Here is a 20,305-nt window from a genome sequence, read left to right as displayed (position 1 = left end):
ATCATCTTGTTTCATTCTTCTGCATGTAACTGTCCAGTTCTCTCAACACCATTTGCTAAAGAGACATTTTTTCATTGGATACTCTTTCCTGCTTTGTCAAAGATTAGTTGGCCATACATTTGTGGGTCCAATTCTGGGTTCTCTGTTGTATTCCATTGGTCTATGTGTCTGTTTTTGTGCCAATACCATACTGTCTTGATGATTACAGCTTTGTAGTACAGGCTAAAGTCTGGGATTGTGATGCCTCCAGCTTTGGTTTTCTTTTTCAGCATTACTTTGGCTATATGGGGCCAAATTTTAGGATTCTCTGCTCTAGCTCTGAGAAGAATGATGGTGCTATTTTTATTGGGATTGCATTGAACATGTAGATTGCTTTGGGTAGTATCGACATTTTAACAATATTTGTTCTTCTAATCCATGAGCATAGAAGATATGGTATACATATACAATGGAATACTACTCGGCAATGAAAAAGAATGAAATCTTGCCATTGGCAACAACATGGATGGAAGTGGAAGGTATTATGCTAAATGAAATAGGTCAGTCAGACAAAGACAGATATCATATGTTTTCACTCATTTGTGGAAGTTGAGAAACTTAACAGAAGACCATGGGGGAAGGGAAAGAAAAAATAATTACAGAGAGGGAAGCAAACTATAAGAGACTGTTAAATACAGAGAACAAACTGAGGGTTGTTGGGGTGGAGAAGGCAGGGAAATTGTGGGATGGGCATTGAGGAGGGCACTGGCTTGGATGAGCACTGGGTGTTTTGTGTAAGTGATGAATCACGAGAATCTACTCCTGAGGCTAAGAGCACACTGTATACACTGTATGTTAGCCAACTTGACAATAAATTATATTTTTTTAAAAAAGTAAATTTTAGAATAAAAAAATAAATTAAAAATGCAAAAAAAGATGTTTTTTTCTTTTTATCCTCCTTTTCCCTTAAAACAGATTTCTGCTGCAGAAAGCAATGGAAATGAATCAGGTGTAAGAGAGCTACTGAAAAGGATCGTGCAGAAAGAAAACTGGTTTTCTGCATTTCTGACTGTTTTGCGTCAAACAGAAAACTATGCTCTTGTCGAGGAGCTAACAGGCACCACTTGCTTTGGAAGCAATGCAGGTATCTTATTTTACTAAGAAAGAGTTTACATTTTTCCTAGTGATTGAGAGTTTAATGAAGAGTGTAGACACAACACTAAGCACTAAGATAGAATCAAAATTTCAAAACTGGAAGCAATTTGAGAGATCATCAATTTTTTTCCCCCTTTACAAATGAGGAAACTGTTACCTGGGAAGAAATAAACTTACCAAAAGTCACAAAACTCAGCCAAGTGGGCTAGAATATTGGCAGCTGACCACTAGTCTAACACTGTTTCTATGACCCATCCTATATTGGAAACACAGTGATTACCTAAAAGTTTTACTCAAAATAATTGATACATTGATTAGACAACCAATAAATTGGAAGAAAATATTTTTTAGTGGCTATTACAACTCTGCTGCATAGTCTTCTGGACATTTATATCAATTTTTAAGGAATTTATTAAATATTTGTTAAAAGGTTAGTAATTACCAGCGTATCTCAAATTAATTCCTGTTTCTTCGATCCTTCAAATATGATAATAAAAGTAACATTTTAGAGCCCTTGCACATATATTATTTCTAATGTAAACTACCATCTTATTTTTCTTTTCAGGGTGTGGATCTTATGTTTTAAAAAATCTCATATGTAAGATAAATCAAAAGCTAATTGGTAATGAATGATTTAAATAGATTAGAGTCACTTCAGGCCTACTTGACTTTTTCTGTTAATCCAGTCATTCCATCATTTGTTCAATTAACATGGAATGAGTGTGAGACACTGTTCTAGGTGACATAGATGTGGACTTAAATGAGGCACGCAAAGTTCCTATCGCCACATATGCCTTTCTAATGGAATAAGATACACAGTACACACTTTTCTAAGTTGTTTGTGTGGAATAAAAACAGATAGTTACTCAATTATTAGAATAAACAACATATTATATTTTTATTCTATATTATTTATAAAATAGCTTGATTTTGCCCAGTAGTTACAAATACACACACACACACACACACACACACACACACACACACACACACATATACATGTGTATATATCTGTGTATATATATATCTGTTGTATGTATGTATATACACAGAGGTAGGCAGACAGACACGCACACATCCATGATGAGTTCCCTTTCAGGACCTCATGGAACCATTTCCATCCATGACAAACATTCAAGGGCTTAAATTTCAAAGAGAAAGTGGCTGCAGTCTACATTTGTTTGTTTGTTCCCTGGGAAATATTGGTCTCAGTGTATCAAGTGATATTAGAAACGGTAGCCTTTCGGGTCACAAGACCTTGTTATATCCATCCCTCACATTTGATGGTACCTACCCATTTTACAGTTGTGTTCAGTGGCTTCCTGTTTAGGATGGAGTCTAGAAGATCTGCTCCAAAGTGTCTTCTAGATTCCCCTGATATAGACAACACGTCTGGCCATATTTCTTTCTAAAATATTTTTAAGTTCCTCTAGACAAGAAGCTTTGCTAGAAGGGTAGTGTAATTTTAAAAATTACAATTCTTTGAACAAGAGTAATGTGGGTGAATATAGTAAATCCCAGGTAATAGCTACATCGTTAACACCTCGTCACATACACCTGGTGTTCTCATGCCTTCCTCTTACCTTTCTTTACTGCGTGCCACGACTTTGTGTTTTATGAGGTCTTTATGTGTCTGTTTCAGAATGGCTTAGGGACTAAGCCCACGCACATATCTTGGCTGGTCAGGGCCATGCCCTTTGTAAAAGGGGGAAAGGCCTTGTAAAAAGAAAACAGTGGCACCAGCTATCCATCCCCCCTTCCTCCCTCACTGGTCCCACAGCAAGGCTCTCTTATGGTTGGGGATTCTCCTTCATTCGACCACTGCAAGTGGTGACGCATGTTGACCCAGATATGAGGGCTTCCGTGAGGGCAGGGGGCAGCATGCGAAGGGGTCATTGAGCTTCCTCTGAAGGTTTGGAAGGACAACACCAATCCCTGGCTGGGGCAGCATTTGTGCAGTATCTCAACACCCCGACTGCAGGAAGGTTGCTCCTGATCAACTCACTCCAAAAAGTAGGGCTTAGTTTTTCATTTCCTCAGAACATCTAATCAGAGGAGTTGGGCTTTAAGTTTTGTTTCCTGAACTGTACCTCTTTGGATGGGAATCTAAGCATTTTTCTGGCCTTAATGACCAGAGTAACGTTAGCTGTGACTATTCTTGTGGTGAGGAGCTGCTATGGATGAAATTGTGTTTCCCCAAAATCCATATATTGAAGCCCTAATCTCTAATGTGAGGGTTTCTATGGATAGGGCCTCCAAGGAGGTAATTAAGGTTAAATGAAGAGAGAAGGGTGAGCCGTAATCTGATAGGACTATGGCTTTGTAAGAAGAGATCTCTGTCTCTTACTCCACCATGTGAGGACACAGCGAGAAGGCGGCCTGCTGCAAAACTCATAGCAGACACCAACCTTGTTGGCACATTGATCTAGGACTTCCGATCTTCAGCACTATGAGAAAGTAAAATTCTCTTGCTTACGTCATTCAGTCTATGGTATTTTGTTATTGTGGCCTGAGCTGACTGTTACAGCAGCCTAGGCTCCAGATCCTGATGCTTCTTGAATCCTGGCTCTTTTACTTCCCTCGATGTGTAACTCTAGAGCAAGTCCTTGCCCTCTCTGTGCCTCAGTTTACTCCTCTGTGCAATGGGGAGAATACTATTACCTATTACCTAGGGCTACTTTGAGGATTAAATGATTCAACACTTCTATCGCACTTATATGATAAGGGTAAAATAAATTGATTATTATGATTATGAACCCCAAACAAAATGTGTACCTGCAGACATTGCCAAGTCATCTAACAGAGTCCAAAGTCACAACAATTTTCTTTAGGAAATTCTCCACACGCAGACATACTTTCTTTAAGATGGGCTAATCCAAAACGATACTTTAAGCAATTTTATTTATGGGATCAGTCTTCGCTGATAGATTGTAGCTTCAAGAGGACAGAAACTTGATTTTTCTTTGTAGCTCACGTAGTCCCTTAAGAAAACACTGAAAACATGTTGGTTGAAGGAAGGAAGAAAGGCCGTTGGGAGAAATGGAGGGAAAGAGAAGGGAGGGATAGAGAATATTTCATTGAATTCCTAAAAAATCTCCAGATATCCAAAATACATGAATTTAGGCTGACATTAAAGCATATGTACATCTCATATAGAACACATAGCGAGGGAACAAAATGGCAAGAGCGCAAGCTAAAGAAAACCACCACCAAATTTGCATTTTCATAATTCAGCCTTAAATATAACTTTGTATCACTGCATCCGTGGCTTACCTCCTACCAGTAATGGTCAGCTAGGACATCATCATGCTCTTTTTGTGACTAGCATAATACTTATTTTACTGTCTTTTTAGATAAAATTTAACCATTACAAAAGAATTACTCACTGTGTCCACATTAAAAATAGAAATACTGTATCATAACAAAAAATATGTTCCTCGCTTTTCAAAATGTCAAAGTATGAAAGTATATTCTGGCAAATTTCTCCTAGAAACTTCCACTTGGTTTTCACAATAACAATAACAGCTATTTATATTGTGTAGAAACTTGCATTACCGTACAATTTACGTTCTGTTTAGAATTCCAAAGTACTTCAGTCTATGCAGGTAAATGCCTATTCGGAACTCCTGTTTTGTTTTCAGGATAGCAATCACAGTTATGCAGACTCTATAAAAACTTGCATTGCACTATTGTTTACAGTCTCATGCTGTATTCATAGGGACTGAGAGTTTATCACAAGAAGATGGCCCTGAAGTTAAAGAGGGGGTTCTTGTAGCCACGGGTCAGCTGAGTCCAGACAAAGAAGGTCGGGACACGGAGACTCACTCACTGGAATCGTCTTTTGCAGATCCTTGTGTAACTTCAGGTATTTGGAACCTGCACACATTTTACAGCATTTTACTAATTACGACTTCCAGAAACAATCAGTGGGTGGATTGATGACATCACGATCTGTTAAACAGAGGGAGAAAATTCAGGCTTTGGGGTTTTGCAAGCATTTTTATTAAAATCTTATTTCTAGACAAGATTACATTTTCTTTGTGGCTAAAAATGTTTTCATAACTAATGCAATATTAATATGTGATGAATATGAACACATTTGGTTCTAATTTTGCCTTACAAGGTATCCATGGTCTTTGTGATGTGATAGGCATTTATAAGCATACCTTATTTATAAGCATACCTATACCTTATTATAGTTCATAGTTTTTCATAGTTTTCAAATACTTTCAAATGTATGAATTAGTTTGATTCATCCAAAGCTCTGAGAAAGTAAAAGGCCGTTCATTATCTTTTTCTTATTTCATAGACTGGGATGTCTCAGAGAGGTTCAGTTTTTGTAGACACCAAAAGCAAGGCTGTAGAAAGGCAGATGAGGGGAGGCTAAACTGGGGTTGGCTTGATTTGCAGTAACTAATTGGTGACAGAACTGTTTACCGCCATGACCACCTTTCTGATATGAGAAGTCACTGGAACAATAATACCAATTTAATTACATTTCCTTCCCTAATTTTCTCACAATAGGAAGATCTGTCTCCCTTCCCCTTTCCCCACCTAAGGGCCGCATTCTATTTTCATAGGAAATAGTCATTTAACAGAAACAATTTTTCAGGATCTGTAGTGTGCTGGTAAATGTTGAACAAGCAAGTGTCTGGGAGGAAAGAAGGGAAGTCCTGACTTGTAGCATTTGCCAGTCCTCACAAGGCAAATGCTCCCACTAAAGCTGGTGTCAAACCTCCAACATCATGTCCCTGAGTTGAGAAGAGAAAAGAGGGAGCTCACCATGGTGTTAGCATTTCCAGGATGCAGACACGAGGGGCGTAAACAGCATCAACGTCACGGATGATTGTAAATTTCAGGAACACGATAAGGAAGTGATGAGTTTTAAGTATTCATTACCTCGATTTCAATACAATTTGTTTAATTATACATTTATATAATTCATTTGCTAATGTGTATGTATGTATGTATGTATGTATGTATGTATTTCTAGAACTTGAGGGAGAGAGGGTGTGTGCAAGCAGGGAAGGGGCAGAGAGAGAGGGAGAGAGTCTCAACCAGGCTTCAGGCTCAGTGTGGAGCCGAAGATACAGGGCTCAACCTCGAAACCGTGAGATCGTGACCTGAGCCGAAATGAAGAGTCAGTCGCTTAACCAACTGAGCCACCCAGGTGCCCCTATATAATTTAATTTTTAAAATGACTGTGTTTGACAGCCTGCTCACAAAATTCCTGAAGATTTAACAATTGGTTTTTGTGAGCCCGTTTAAGCTGACTCCATCACACCACTGCAGAGTTCACTATTTTTTCTCCATTTTTAAAAAATAATCTCTAACCCCAGGGTGGTGCTCAAACTCACAGCCCTGAGATGAAGAGTCCCATACTCCACTGACTGAACAAGCCAGGTGCCCCCCAAAGTTTACTATTTTCTACTTCAGAAAAGTAATACAGTTGCATTGCAGAATGCTTGGAAAATGTGAAAACATACAAGGAAAAAGTCACCCATACTGCAGCAATGTAGATCTATTACTCTTAACATTTGGGTTATCTGTCCTTCTAATCTTTTTACATAAGTGAATGTTTTATACATGGTGGCATTTCTCCTGGGTTCCTAGGTATTCTTCCACAGCCTGGTTTTTAGTGACTTAATAATATTTCCATTTATTGGATGATTTATAATTAATTAATCAATCGTTAAATATTTAGGATGTTTAAAAATCTCTACATTGTGAACAAGTCCCTTAATATCTATGTTTCAATTTAATTCCTTTTTTTAAATTTAATTCTTAAAAGCATATTACATAACTGGAATTTCTGGATCAAATGATCTCTACAATATGAAAATGCCTGATACTTAATGTCAAATTACCTCCAGAAACTTGTACCAAATTACATGTTCTTTGGGAGTATAAGAGACTGTGTATTGCCCTGATGTCTCTTCTACAAGAAGAGGTAATTCTTCACACTTTGCCAATTTGGTATCTTGCTACTTGAATTTGAATTTTTTGATTTCCAATGAAAAGCATTTTTATAAGTTTATTCTTTTTGTTGTTGCTAATTGCCTATTTTTCTGTTAGTGTATTAATATTCCTCTTGATGGTTTATATGAACTATGTGAAACATGTAGGATAGCAATCTTGTCATAAGTAGCACGAGTGTGTATTATAGTTTCCCTGCTATTCAAGCTTGTGCCTTGTTTATAGTTTTTTTGTGTGTTTTTTCTTCTCTTCTCTTCTCTTCTCTTGTCTTCTCTTGTCTTCTCTTCTCTTTCTTTTCTCTTCTCTTGTTTTCTTTCTTTCTTTCTTTCTTTCTTTCTTTCTTTCTTTCTTTCTTTCTTTCTTTCTTTCTTTCTAATGCAATGCTTCTCAGGGGAGCCGGTCTTACTGAAATGCATTCTGATTTAGTAGGTCCTGTGTGGGGCCTGAGATTCTGTGTTCCTCACATGCTCCCAGGTGACACTGTACTGCTGGTCCTGGACCACATGTTAGGTAGTCAGGCTTAATAAATAGAATAGCAAAAACTTGAATTCTAGAGGGTTTTTTTTTTCATTTGAGCAGCTGCACTTTCTTTCAGAAATCATGATCTGATAGGAATGCCAAAATGTACTATCTGAATGTAGGTTTGTCACATTTTAACATACTTCCTTGGTAGGCTACCTGACGTCTCCATGGGTTACTGGCTACTTTCTAAATCCACACTAGAAAGAATCAAAGACAGGACTGAAGCTGGCAGACGATCCTGCATCTTAAATGCGAGTTTTTCATCAAAGGTTGCCAGCAATGCATCTCATCAGCCTGTAGTTTATGTATCTACAGAGGATTCTGAGTCTCAAAGTGAACAAAATTAAAGGCAAAACTTGAAATTTTTCTATTTTCTTACTAGTTCATATAAAACTTTAAGTTGCATTTTGTGAAAAAAAAATCTAGAACGTAATAATGGCCTTAGGGGACAGAAAGGGTTTTTTGTGTGTGTGTTTGTTTTGTTTTTTACCCCTCTTGTCTTCCCTCTCACCCTCCCTCCCATTTGATCTCTGTACCTTTTGATTCTTTCATGTAACAAATATTTATTTAACTACTATCACGTGCCAGGCATGCAGTGTTCAGTGTTTAGCACTGCAAATACCGTGGGGGAACATAAGAGAGGTGGGCTTCTGCTCTCATGGAACGTTCAACTGATGGGCATGTCAGTCAAACTGTAGCCACTATATGGCTGCACAGTAAGTGCTAATAACAGTCATGCAGTAAATGCAAGTACAGCCTATTAAAACATGTGCTAGTCTGAGAACCTGTGAAAGTATAGTACGCTAAGTGATCTGACGACCCCACCCAATCCACAGACTTTAAGGACCTTCAGGTCTGTAGGATCCTTATGCCGTATGGATTTCCCTGTACACATGGGAGCAAGTCAGTCCAATCCATTCTAGCCCTTTTCAGAGAAGTAACGAAGGGTAATTTATTTATTAAAATGTAGTTCCTTAACCTTAGGCCTTAGACACCACTACTCATAGATGCTATGGATCATTCCAAGTGTGTGTTTATTTTCTTATTGCTCTCCAGAACTAAGATGACGGATATAAATAACTTTTAAAGTACCATTAGCCCAAAGCAGCTACTGATGTTTTTTTTGCTTCAAGTTTTTGTTGCAAAATTTACGGTAGGAAGATTTTGCCTATCCTGTCATCCCTTCGTAGAGTTAACAATCAAAATAAAGGAGGAGTTATCCCATAGTTTCTGATATGCATTTGCATAATTTTGTTTTTTGTATTTTATCGATACTGGTAATGTATAATCTTTATTTTGAATTCTAATATATTGGATTAAGATTTCATATACAGCTCAAATATAGTCAATGCTACCAAAGTAGCATTGAAAGAAACGTATTACTTAAGCTGCACACATTCTATAAATATGATTTTTCATATGCAGAAAGAAAAAATGTGACTTGAATTATCTCTAATTTTAAATTGACTCCTCTAATTTTTATTTCTGAACCAGTTTCTAAAATATTTTTTCAGTGCATAGTCTTGGTGCATACAAATGGTAATTATTTATAGCTTCAATGCAAAGATTCCTTGTATGTTGTTTGTTAGCCCTTTTTACTCCTTGACACACCTGACAGGGTGAGATCTACTACCGCTAGGAACGGCAGCCCACCCTGAAACCAATTTGAATCCCATTTCTCCTTCATCCTTGGGGTGATGTATCAGGATTCCCTAGTAGATGGCTCTGGAGAGTGATTTTGTCCTGACTCCACACTGGGGGCTGGCATTGTTCTTCCTCCCTCCTTCCAACTCTGTGCTTCCCATTCAAAACTGGTTAATAATTGAGATATACCAATTTTTAAAATTTGCCTTCTTCCAAATTAACCCAATAATTTCAAAAAGATATTTGAATAGTTCTCAGACTATGAGTAGAATTTTAATGCTGGATGTTATAGTCCTGCTTTCTAAAGTCACTGGCCATCTCTCATAACGAGAAAAATATTGGAAAACCCCCAACTCCCAAGAAAACATCAGAGGAACACAAAGCCCACGTTCATTTTCTTCCATTGAAAATATTTTAATTATAGAAAATACAAAGTTAGCTGGATTATTTTAATTCTATAGGCTTTCAGTAAAATTGGTTGTACAATTTTTAATAGTCTATTTTTAATAGTCTTTAATAGACTGTTTTTAATAGTCTGCTTTACTGCTTTCTCAAAACAAGCACGTGGTTCTTCTACACCGACCTTTACATTATACTATTTCAGGAATTAATGATCTATAATAAAATAAAAGTAAAGAAAATGAGATTCAAAACAAAATAAAACGCGTATTTGTAATAAACTTACTTTTATGCAGAATTTCACATAAAATCTCCCAGACTTCTTTTATCATTCTGTCTTGGATCTTGGTTAAGAAAACTAGAAAATGCCAGTACCTCAGGTCGGCCAGCAGAGGGCGCTTTTACATTAAAAAGAGAATGGGATTCACTGTTCCAGTGTGGAAGATTATAATGTAACTGTAGAATGTGCCATGTGTGAATATACAGTGCGCATGACTGTGAATGCATGTGTATATTTTGATTTATATATTCGTTCACGTGAAGATTTTAAAATTCCACCCCAGCTAATGAGCTTACCAACCTGCTTGTTTTCAGACTTTAATACCTTCTTTTTCATATTCCCCCATATGTTCCACTCCTTAGGTTTATCCGGTGACATTATGCTTTGGAATATATTGTGGATATATTTTGCATAGATCATGTTCTGTAGGAGGGGTTTAAAAATTGACCTTTATAAAACAGCCTCCTTCTCCCTGGCCCAATCTGTTATAGCACTTTTTTTTGTTGTTGTTTTGTTTTGCCTTTTTATAGACCAAAGTCCAATCTTAGATTTGGTCTATACTAATTTCTGTAAAAATGCCACAAAATTTATCCTTGCACTTGAGGACCAGAATAATGTTTTATGGCACCAGCCTCTAGAAATTCAGAGATTTTTAGAATCTCTAGAAAAAAAAAATACCATATAGCATTTAAGACCTCAGTGGAAAAGATGATCGATAAAGCAACATACAATAAGATTGTGTCAAAATAACCCACACTATTACAGGATTGGTTTGACTTCAGATAACTATCCTTTACTTCTATATTTTGCTAAATTTAGGTACATTAATTATTAGAATTAGAAATACTACTGAGGCAATCTAAAAGGCAAATACTAATTTGAGCTGAGAGAGAGAGAGACAGAGAGAGAGAGATGCTGTCCCTGCTGATGTTAGTGTTTGCTAAAGGTTAATATGGGTTTCTATTTTATTTGAAACCTACCTGGAGCTATCTAAGTTACTTATATGACTTCTAATCGCTTAATAGTTCCACGAGGGTTGTTGTTCATATCTCAGGAATGAAGCCATAGGTATTTTGACAGAAAGGCTATCCCTGGTGTGCAGCTATGACATACTGGATTTATTTTCCTGACATCCTTTCATGGCTACAAACCAAAAACTTTTTTTTTTTTTAGCACCGTTTTAACAAAGGCGGCGGGTTTTATTTCAGTTTGATGCTCGGGCCTTACCTTCTCTATTTAGCATGCGGATGAAGACAAGAAGCCAGAGAGTGAGTTCGTCAGGTCTTGTTCCCGAGAGAACCGAGTCCTGGGGGTATTGCCTTCACCCTCAAAGAGTTTAGAACCCAGTTCCAGAAAACAAGTTATGGCCCCCCAAAGAGAAACAGTCATCTGTCCAGAGCAAAAGAGAGAATGTGTTCAGGGACGAGGAGGGAAGACTTGGGAAGGAAGGAAGATGCAGAGACAGCCTCCCCGAGGAGGAAGGGGAGACCTCCGTTCATCCAGTTTTGGGTTGGGTCTGTGCACAGAAGCGGCAGGCAGCATTTCAGACCGCATGGGCACTGTGAGCAAGAGAGTAGGTGTAGGAAAGTTCAAAGTATGTTTAGGGTGAGGGGTGTTAATAATGCGGAGGGCTCTGCATGTGTGGGAGCAGGGCTTGTGGGGAAAGTCTCCATACTGCTCAGTTTTGCAGTGAATCTGAAACTGCCCTGACAACAAAAGTCTATACAAAATGAATCTAGCTGTAGTAAACACAATAAAATTCTATAACTATGGATGTAGGAGAATAATTCAGTTAAGAGGGGAGCATTTATGGAGGAGGGTGGGTGAGATAAGACTTCTTATATCAATGAGTGTTAATGGGTTTCTCCATAGATTTTATAAATGATTTTTCTAAGGCAAAAAAAAAAATACTCTTACAAGTTTATCATTCATCGTTTGGCCAATTATGAAATATTAGCACAATGCACGCCTGATCGTTTTAGATGATGTTTGTGGGAGAGTCCTTAATCGGAGGAATGAATCCTCTGGGTAGCTGGAACCGGCTCCCACTGGCTTGCACGAGCCTGATGCACACATCTCTTCTCAGCTCCACTCTGTGACATCATGCTGGGAGCTTGAAATCAGCCCTGGCAGGAATATTTACACCATGGAAATTAACAGACGCTTCTATATCGTGGCTTTTCCCCCCAAACAGCTGACCATTGAGCATTTATCGGGACAACCTTAAATGTATCTCCCCATACTTTCCTCACATTTGCTTAAGCCTGCTTAACTTGAATACTTCTTCCTAAGGGATGCTTACCAGCCGAATTAGTTTCCAATTCATCTTCTAGCTTGCCATCCCTAAACCTTGTTACTGCCAAGACTTACTTCCCATGAGGTCATCTAGCTTTTCACTCATAACTTTTTCACTCTGGGACTTTTTGCCTCTGTTACTGACTGGCAGTGAATGAATGGGTCTGGTGGATATGGTTATCCCCACAACCCTGTATTTTAATAACTGTCTTTATATATTGAGACTCAAGTCCAAAGGCTAAAGGGTCTAGATGATTTAAGCCAACACTATTACTTACACACAATTCAAATGTAATTCTGACAGAAACATTTCGGCAGTATAAATTCTATAAACAGGAGCAAGGAGCTCCGTGGATAGCCATGTGGGCCTGTGGCTCTAGGAGAGTTTTTTCTCTTTGGGGAACTCATTTCCTAGAAGCTTGGATCCAGGAGAGAATATGCAAGGTGGGTGGAGGTGGCTTCTCTCCATTCTGCGGGAACACATGTTCCCTGGCACGGAGAGCAGAATCTGACAGACCAAAATGTGAGCGTGTGTGTGTGTGTGTGTGTGTGTGCGCGCACACACACACACACACACACGCACAAATCCATATACATAGAGCTGAAAATAAAAGTCATCTATTTCCTCTCAAAAAAGATTAAGGATAAGTTATTTCAAAAGAAAAGGAGTGTTTGAGTGTTAGGATACTTTGCATTTTAGAAAAAAAAAAAGACAAGAGGTCTTAGCAATGTGTCTGATCCAATTATAGGAGCCCACAGAAAAGCACAGAGTCAAAGGAACCCACAGTGGGAGGAGAGTCCAGAATAACTTTATTGGTGGTCTTGAGGGGTTTGGCTAGTATAGCTCCTCAAAGAAGAGGAAGGGAAAAGAAAGAAAGTGATAAAGGTTCATCTTAGTCCCCAGTGTACACATCACAAAAAGCCTGCTTTTTCCATATGGGCAGTACTCAACTGTTGTTCATTTTTAAGTGCCAGTAAGAGCTATTGAAACAGACAGGACCCTGAGAGAGAGAGAGAGAGAGAGAGACGGAGAAGAAGAAAAGAAAGAAAGAAAGAAAGAAAGAAAGAAAGAAAGAAAGAAAGAAAGGTGGGAGGGAGGAAGGAAGGGAAGAAAGAGAAAAGAAAGAAATAAAGAAAAAAAGAAAGAAAGAAAGAAAGGAAGGAAGGAAGGAAGGAAGAAAGAGAGAAAGAAAAACTAAATAAGTATTATTAGTAGTATGAAAATAAACACACTTAGGAAGCCCACGCAGTAGTTTTGGGCATGCCCATACATGCACATATGTTTGAATCTTGAGGGCTACTCTTCGACATTCCAGGGTGCGTGGGTTATGAAACCAGGCAAAGGGGAAGAACTAAAGAGGTGAAGCTAAAATGCACCACAAGGTCAGAACTACAATAAACATCAAAGTACTGTGACAAGTGAAATTAGATTATTTGCAGACCTTGTAAGCACTACCTCTCAGGGGGAATGGGATCTGCTGGTGCCCTTCTTTCTCAACGAGTACAGGCCCTGGCCCCTTGCACTGCTTCCTGCTCTAATACAAAACCACTTTTTGGCAAAGAGAATGTATGACAGCCAGGGGTAAAAAAAAAGAGAAGTATTCTGTGGGGTGAGAAACACATCTAGATTGAAAATGGGGGTGGGGGGTGGGGGGGCATTACCTGTCAGGAATAGAAGTAAGAACCAATCTGTATCTTACCTAATGAAGCTTAGCCCTTAGGTTGAATAAACATCCTTACAAATTAATTGTTATAATAGCACTGGCCAGTAGAGGGCATACTTTACATTGAAATAGATCTAAAAAGGCCTTCAACCAAGAGGTTTTTTTCATATGAATTTTTTTTTTAACTTCAATATTTTTGGTTCTAAATGGTTTAAAAATATTTTAAAGTATTTAAAGTCTAGAAGATTTTAAATGTGAAATTTCTCAGATTCCAGTTAATATTTCTGCTTTATTAGTAATATTCAAGTTGTGATTGCAAAATGAGGCATTTTTTCCATGGCTTACGGACTGGTCTTAGGATCATTGTACTCAGAGCTGTTCTTTTTTTGTGCTGTTTACAAAGTTATTACAGAAAATCCTATCTTTTAATTGGATGAGTATCATTTTCTTTCATTCCAAAAAAGTTTGATATAAATAACTGCTTTTTTCTTTTTTTTTTTTTTTAACAGTTAGGAATTACCAACATTTTCTAATCTGTTTTGTAGCCAGCTTTGATATTTTCCCTAGAGGAAATGACAGCTATATAAAAGTTAACTAAACTTATTATATAATGTAACTCCAATATTCAAAAGCCCATTTAAGTAGCAACTTCATGAGAATTTAAGATTTGTTCCTCTTCAAGATTCATTTCCTTTATCTAACATAATCATTCTCAAAATAAATGAGAAAATAGAAACTACTATCTGTATTTTAAAATTTTAAGAAAAAAAAAGGTGAAGTCACTTGTTAGCAGTGGCTGAGCTCAGATCTGGAGACCGATCTGTTTGACTCCATAGCACATGTTCTTTTCATGGCAACACCCTGCCTCCAATTGACTACTCTATTTTATCTGATCTATTTTAAAATCATAGACACATGACTTTACTCATCAGGACATAAGTCCAGATTGACGTACTGTGAAAAGTACAAAAGATGAAACAAAATAATCCTATATAAATCAATTACAGGAATTCTTGGCTTATAAACTCAATAGCTTGGTTTAATTTTGGCATCACACAATCACTTGATCTGACCTTGTGTGTGTGTGTGTGTGTGTGTGTGTGTGTGTGTGATTTTTTAAAACATGATTTCTCTTAAGTGACTGCAGGAAGAGAATCTCTGGGAAAGACATTTTTAATGTTATGGGAGTTTCAATATATTTTCTTTTATTGTTCAAGTTATTTCCTCTAGTACTTCTCTTTCTATGAAATAAAAAATATATATCAAATGCATAAAAATTCGCTGCCTAGGAAACAAAATTATTTTTGTGTTGAGAAAGTAGAGATTTTATATATCCTCAAAATGACAAAGAAATAAACCTCTATATATTCACTTTCATTTTCATAATTATCTCCAGCAGAATTATTCCAATTAATTTTGTTTAACAAGGATGGAAGTGTTCCTCTTTTAGATATGTGCAGAAAAGAAAATTTCAAAAATAAGTGTGGATGTTTAAATGTAAAGTAAACGAAAGTCTATCGATGAAATCAGAAATGTGAGCAAAATAAAACAATCTCTCTAGCTTTTTTTCCCCTTGAGAAGATAAACCGTTTCAAGATTGCTAGAAAATTCGACGTTACAATGAAAATGTCTATATGCTCTAAAACGACAACAAAAACCAACTTTCATTTCACTTAACACTATTAGATATAGGATTGTTTGCTTGTTTACAAAGCTTCACACAAAGCATCAGCCATTGCGTGCTATCAAATAAAAAGCACTGGAATAGTGACTGGACTCGGATCCAGAAATTGGGGCCTCCTAGCTCGGCCCCATTATGGCTGTGTGGTCAGGATAAATCATTTAACTTCTCTGAGCCTTGGTTTCTCATCTATAAAACTGAGGTGACAATAGATATCTACCACACAGAATGTTGAGGTTTAGAATGTAATTTACATCTGTGAAGGTACTGAGCTCAGTGTTTTCTTAACACACTGCATATTTGTTTGTTAAGATCAAAATAATCCAGGTAACAAACTTAATTAATAATACCCTATTTGGGGTCACAACTTTCTTTAATATTTATAAATTAATCATGCACGTTGTGTTAAATAGCTTCCCCAAACTTACATATGTTAGAACAGAGCTTGGGGAAAACTTTGACTTTACATATACACAAAATAGTTTTAAGATTGTTGTTGAACTGCTAATGATTAGAGAATCAAATGAAAATCAAGTGCATTACACTTAATGGGAAACAAAGATACAGGGTTAATTTTAGATAACACTTGTTAGTATTTTTCGGTATTTTTGGTGTTATCTTCAGTTCTCAATACCCTATTTAAAACAACAAATGAAAAGCATGTCAAAATTTACTTTTTTGCTTCAGAAATCCTAGTCTGTATTTCTAGATCTAGAATTATCCTTGCAATGACATTTTCCCCATCTCATTTTACACCTTGCCTTTTCCTTATAAATCCTATTCTCTTTTCATCAGTACATCTGCCCCAAACGCTCTTCTGCTTGACAGTTCTATCCCACACTCGCCTCTAAGCTTCTAACAAGGCATACCTCTGGGAATTGCAAAGTGCCATATTTAAAATCTCTCAGTGAGATATACAGGTTTTCCCGTGTAGTCATAAGGGATTCCTCAAATCTGAGTTTGAGAGCTAATCTACGACAACTGGTAGGCACAGTATTTTCAAATTAGTATATTTGTGTTGTGCTAATATACTTAAACAATATGCGTGTCCGTTGAGAATTTTTCCACAAATTCCTTATCAGCTTTCTTTGAACTTAAAAAAAAAGGTATCTTACATATTTGATTGGCATCAGTTATAATTCCATTATATTTCCCGCTAACTAGGCTTATTGGAAGGGAGATGTCGCAGATGTCGTAGATGCTCAATGGAGTACTACTCAGCAATAAAAAGGAACAGATTAGTGATATGAACAACAAGGATGCATCTTGGACGTGTTAGGCTAAGTTAAAGAAATCAAATAGAGGCTACGTATTGTGTGAATCCGTTTATATGATTTTCTGGAGAAGGCAAAGCTATAGGGATAGAAATTAAATCAGGGACTGCTAGGGGGCAGCACGAGGAAAATGAAAACAAAGGGGCTTGAGGGGACTTCTGAGGTGATAGAAAAATCTTGATTGTGATGATGGCTGCAAAACCATGTACATGTGTCAGTGTCAACAAACTAAACCTACCTAAAAAAAACAACCTAAAAAGAATGATTTTTATATTATCTAAATTGTACCTTAATACACCAACTTAAAAAAAAAACTGGTTAAGGAAAAAGAAGATACTTGTAGTTTTGAGGAGTTGTATATGGTCTTTTTCCAGAGAAATTTTATTGATAATATACTATGTGTGTGTTTCCACGGGTTCTGTTACTAGCCCTAAATGGGTGGCACTCACACTAGTTTCAAATAGCTAACGGCTACTTTATGTAATTTGTTTTGTGCCTTTGGGAGCTTTAGCATGAAGTGATAATTATGCAACAAGTATAAGTATTATGAAATGCTATTAGTTGTAAGAAGAACGGTGTTTAATGGAACTCCTGCCCTAATACTAATCAACAACTTGATTTTTATTTCATTTTCCAATTATCAGCACTGAAGTTGCAGTGGTGAGAGTTTATTGTGCCTAATATTACTTACTGGTTATCAAATTCTGGAGGGTGAATTGTACTAGCCCCATTTTAAATGAGGGCAAGTTAGGCTCAGAGCAACCTCAACAGCAAATTTCACAAGTCCTGATTCCAAGGCTGACGTTTGCTGCCATCTTTCATTTACTTTTCCCAGCTTAGCAATAGTTCTGATCCCTGTGGATAAGATGGCATAAATCCTTGGCAATAAACTGTAAAGAGGGAAGTCTTCCCTAGAGGGAAAAAAAGATTTTCCAAAGGAATTGATGCTGAGTACTGAAAACCAAAAATCGGGATTAACAAGTTAAGGGAACGCTCTTGACATTCATCCTCATGGTGACTTTTTGATGGAAGCTTAGTTTAATTGTAGTAAAGGAAAACATTTATTTCCAGCCTCACAGAAGCTTCCATTACAACTGCAGTGCCAGGCTTTAATGATATTCTTTTTGAGCAAATTCTTTTTGAGATTTTGAAGTAATGTTTATCGCTGAACTGTTCTTTTCAGAACCAATCGATAGAACCATGTGGTTTATCAATTCTTTATCCTTTATTAATTCCCTGCCATATTATGTTAAAATAACTCGGTGGTTTCTGTGTAGTACTTTTTGTCTCAATGCCACCATCAAGCCTAGATCTTCTCTTCTTGCACAAAACTTACATGGTGGGGGGACATCAAAAGTCACACGTGTTTACAAATTCGTATTTGCTCTCGAATCGGATGTATGATACTTCAAGTAGGTATATGTGTTTGATTCACTACCCGACAGCTGCTCATCCATAGTAGACTTTTTAAATGTTGCTTGCCAGGAACTCTTACCTTTTATTCATAATTGTCTGGGTGTGCCTTTTCCACTTGCATTGAACTGTATGTACTGTGTGCTGTAGAGGTGTGCAGTTAAAATACGTTTATTCTCAGAAATATTTTTAAAATATTTTAAAATGTTTTCCTTTGCAGAATCAGACACAAGTTTGGCAGAAGGAAGTGTCAGCTGCTTAGATGAAAGTCTTGGACATAACAGCAACATGGGCAGTGATTCAGGCACCATGGGAAGTGATTCAGGTACTGCCTAACTGTTGTGTAAACCTTAAAAAGTGTGAAATAAGACGCCATATAGTGGAAAGCATGGGGGCTGTTCATACCCTCCCTAATGTATTTATGCAATTAAAGCAATTCTTTTCTCCAGTTGAAGTAGTTTTGGAACTTTGCCATTCACTTTCTTCAAAAGTACAACTTATAAAAGTCTTAGAATCAAGCTCTCTAATTTTTGATCCAGTACTTATCTTTTTGGTGTCGATAAGAATATGCATATGCCACCTTCCATAGAATTATGTCATCTATTTTATTTATGCTGTCTGTTTCAGTTAATTTGACTGCATTTAAATGATGTATTCAGTTTGGTACATGTGTTCCAAACCTTATTTTTTTTAATTAAAATACTTTTAAAATAAATCCATTAATACTGTCAATAAGATGATGGTGACTCTGTAGATTAGCTGCAGATAACAAGAGTCCTTTTAAAATGAAAAACTAAAAATGACACGTGTAGTTAAGAGAGTTTCAGTTTCCCTAAATATCTCTTGCATAGGAGTAGAGTTTGCAAAAACACTTTTGTCACTAAATGAGAACTTTATTAGGTGTTTCCCTAATTGCTCCCTCTATTAGCTGGTAGCACACCAGCAATGAACGAGAGCGCCTCTTCTCAATGCCACACTTTAGCAATACTTCCTGTTATCAGATTGCCTAAATGTTGTCAGTCTGGTCAAATTCATATCGCTTCTTTCTGTTGATTGAATGTGCAGTTCCAATGATTACTACTGAACTAAAATATTAACATTTTCTAAGAATAGGTGATAGATCCTCGGAGATTTGTTATACACCTCTCTATATTCGTCTGGTGTTTGAAGTATCTCACAATTAAATTAACAAATTATAAACAAACAAAAAATGCTTTGCAATGTGGCCAGCTAAGAATCGGTAGGAAATTGGCAAATTCAGAAACACAAATTACTTTTGTATTCATTTGTTTTGTGATTGAGTTGTAGAAAACACTTGGAAAATGTTGTGTATTTCAGATTACACTGCATTGTCTGAAGAATTATAGAAATTTAGCTAGAATAGTCCTGAAGGGACAAAATCATTTACATGAAAATGGTCATCTGCTCTAAAAGCTTTCCAAGCTTTTAAAGGGTTAATTCATTTTCTGTTCACTGCAGGCAGTGTTTATTAAGTTATTGCCCTATGCTTAGTTCTGTGGATTGTATTTGAATTTTCTATACTTGCTATGCAAACAACTGTTAGATTTAATAATTAACATTTCTATTAAATGTTATTGCTGTTAGAACTCAAACTGTGCTCTAGCTAATATTTAACATCTTTATGGTTGTTTTAAGCTTCTGGACCTCATCCTAATTTTTGTTTGTCTAAGTAAGGGCTTTTCAACAATATTCATTCATTCAATAAATATTTAATGGGCATCCCCTATGTGTTGGCCATTTTGTCTATTTAGAGCTGTTAGCAAATGTAACTATTTACTGATTTTCAGTCCTCAATGTGGCATGAAAGACGTGATAAATCTGAACGCAACCTACTTTTAAAGAGCAAATACATTTTCAAAGGCAAATACATTTGAAGACAAACTCATTTTCAAAGGGCACCCATTGAAGTTCTAGATGGGGTCAGTGCTTAGAAATGAAGAATTACTTCGCGTAGTGGGTAGTAAAATTCTGAATTTATAAAATTATGAGATTTCTTTCCCTC

General features: G+C 36.8%; 1 protein-coding gene across 2 annotated transcripts in view; it reads left to right on the top strand.

Annotated features, from left to right (window-relative positions):
• The window catches only part of IFIH1 (interferon induced with helicase C domain 1), a 56,372-nt gene that overhangs the window by 8,770 nt on the left and 27,297 nt on the right, over positions 1 to 20,305 (top strand). For both annotated transcript variants that reach the window (XM_027055628.2, XM_015083051.3), the window contains exons 2-4: positions 955 to 1,123; positions 4,853 to 4,999; positions 18,503 to 18,607. In XM_027055628.2, the coding sequence (XP_026911429.1) occupies positions 955 to 1,123; positions 4,853 to 4,999; positions 18,503 to 18,607 (421 nt within the window). The remainder of the gene's footprint in view (positions 1 to 954; positions 1,124 to 4,852; positions 5,000 to 18,502; positions 18,608 to 20,305) is intronic.

The sequence above is a fragment of the Acinonyx jubatus genome, chromosome C1, assembly GCF_027475565.1.
Source record: "Acinonyx jubatus isolate Ajub_Pintada_27869175 chromosome C1, VMU_Ajub_asm_v1.0, whole genome shotgun sequence".
Taxonomy (NCBI): Eukaryota; Metazoa; Chordata; class Mammalia; order Carnivora; family Felidae; genus Acinonyx; species Acinonyx jubatus.
Note: the sequence above shows the minus strand (reverse complement) of the source record. Positions and strands in the feature narration are given on the sequence as shown.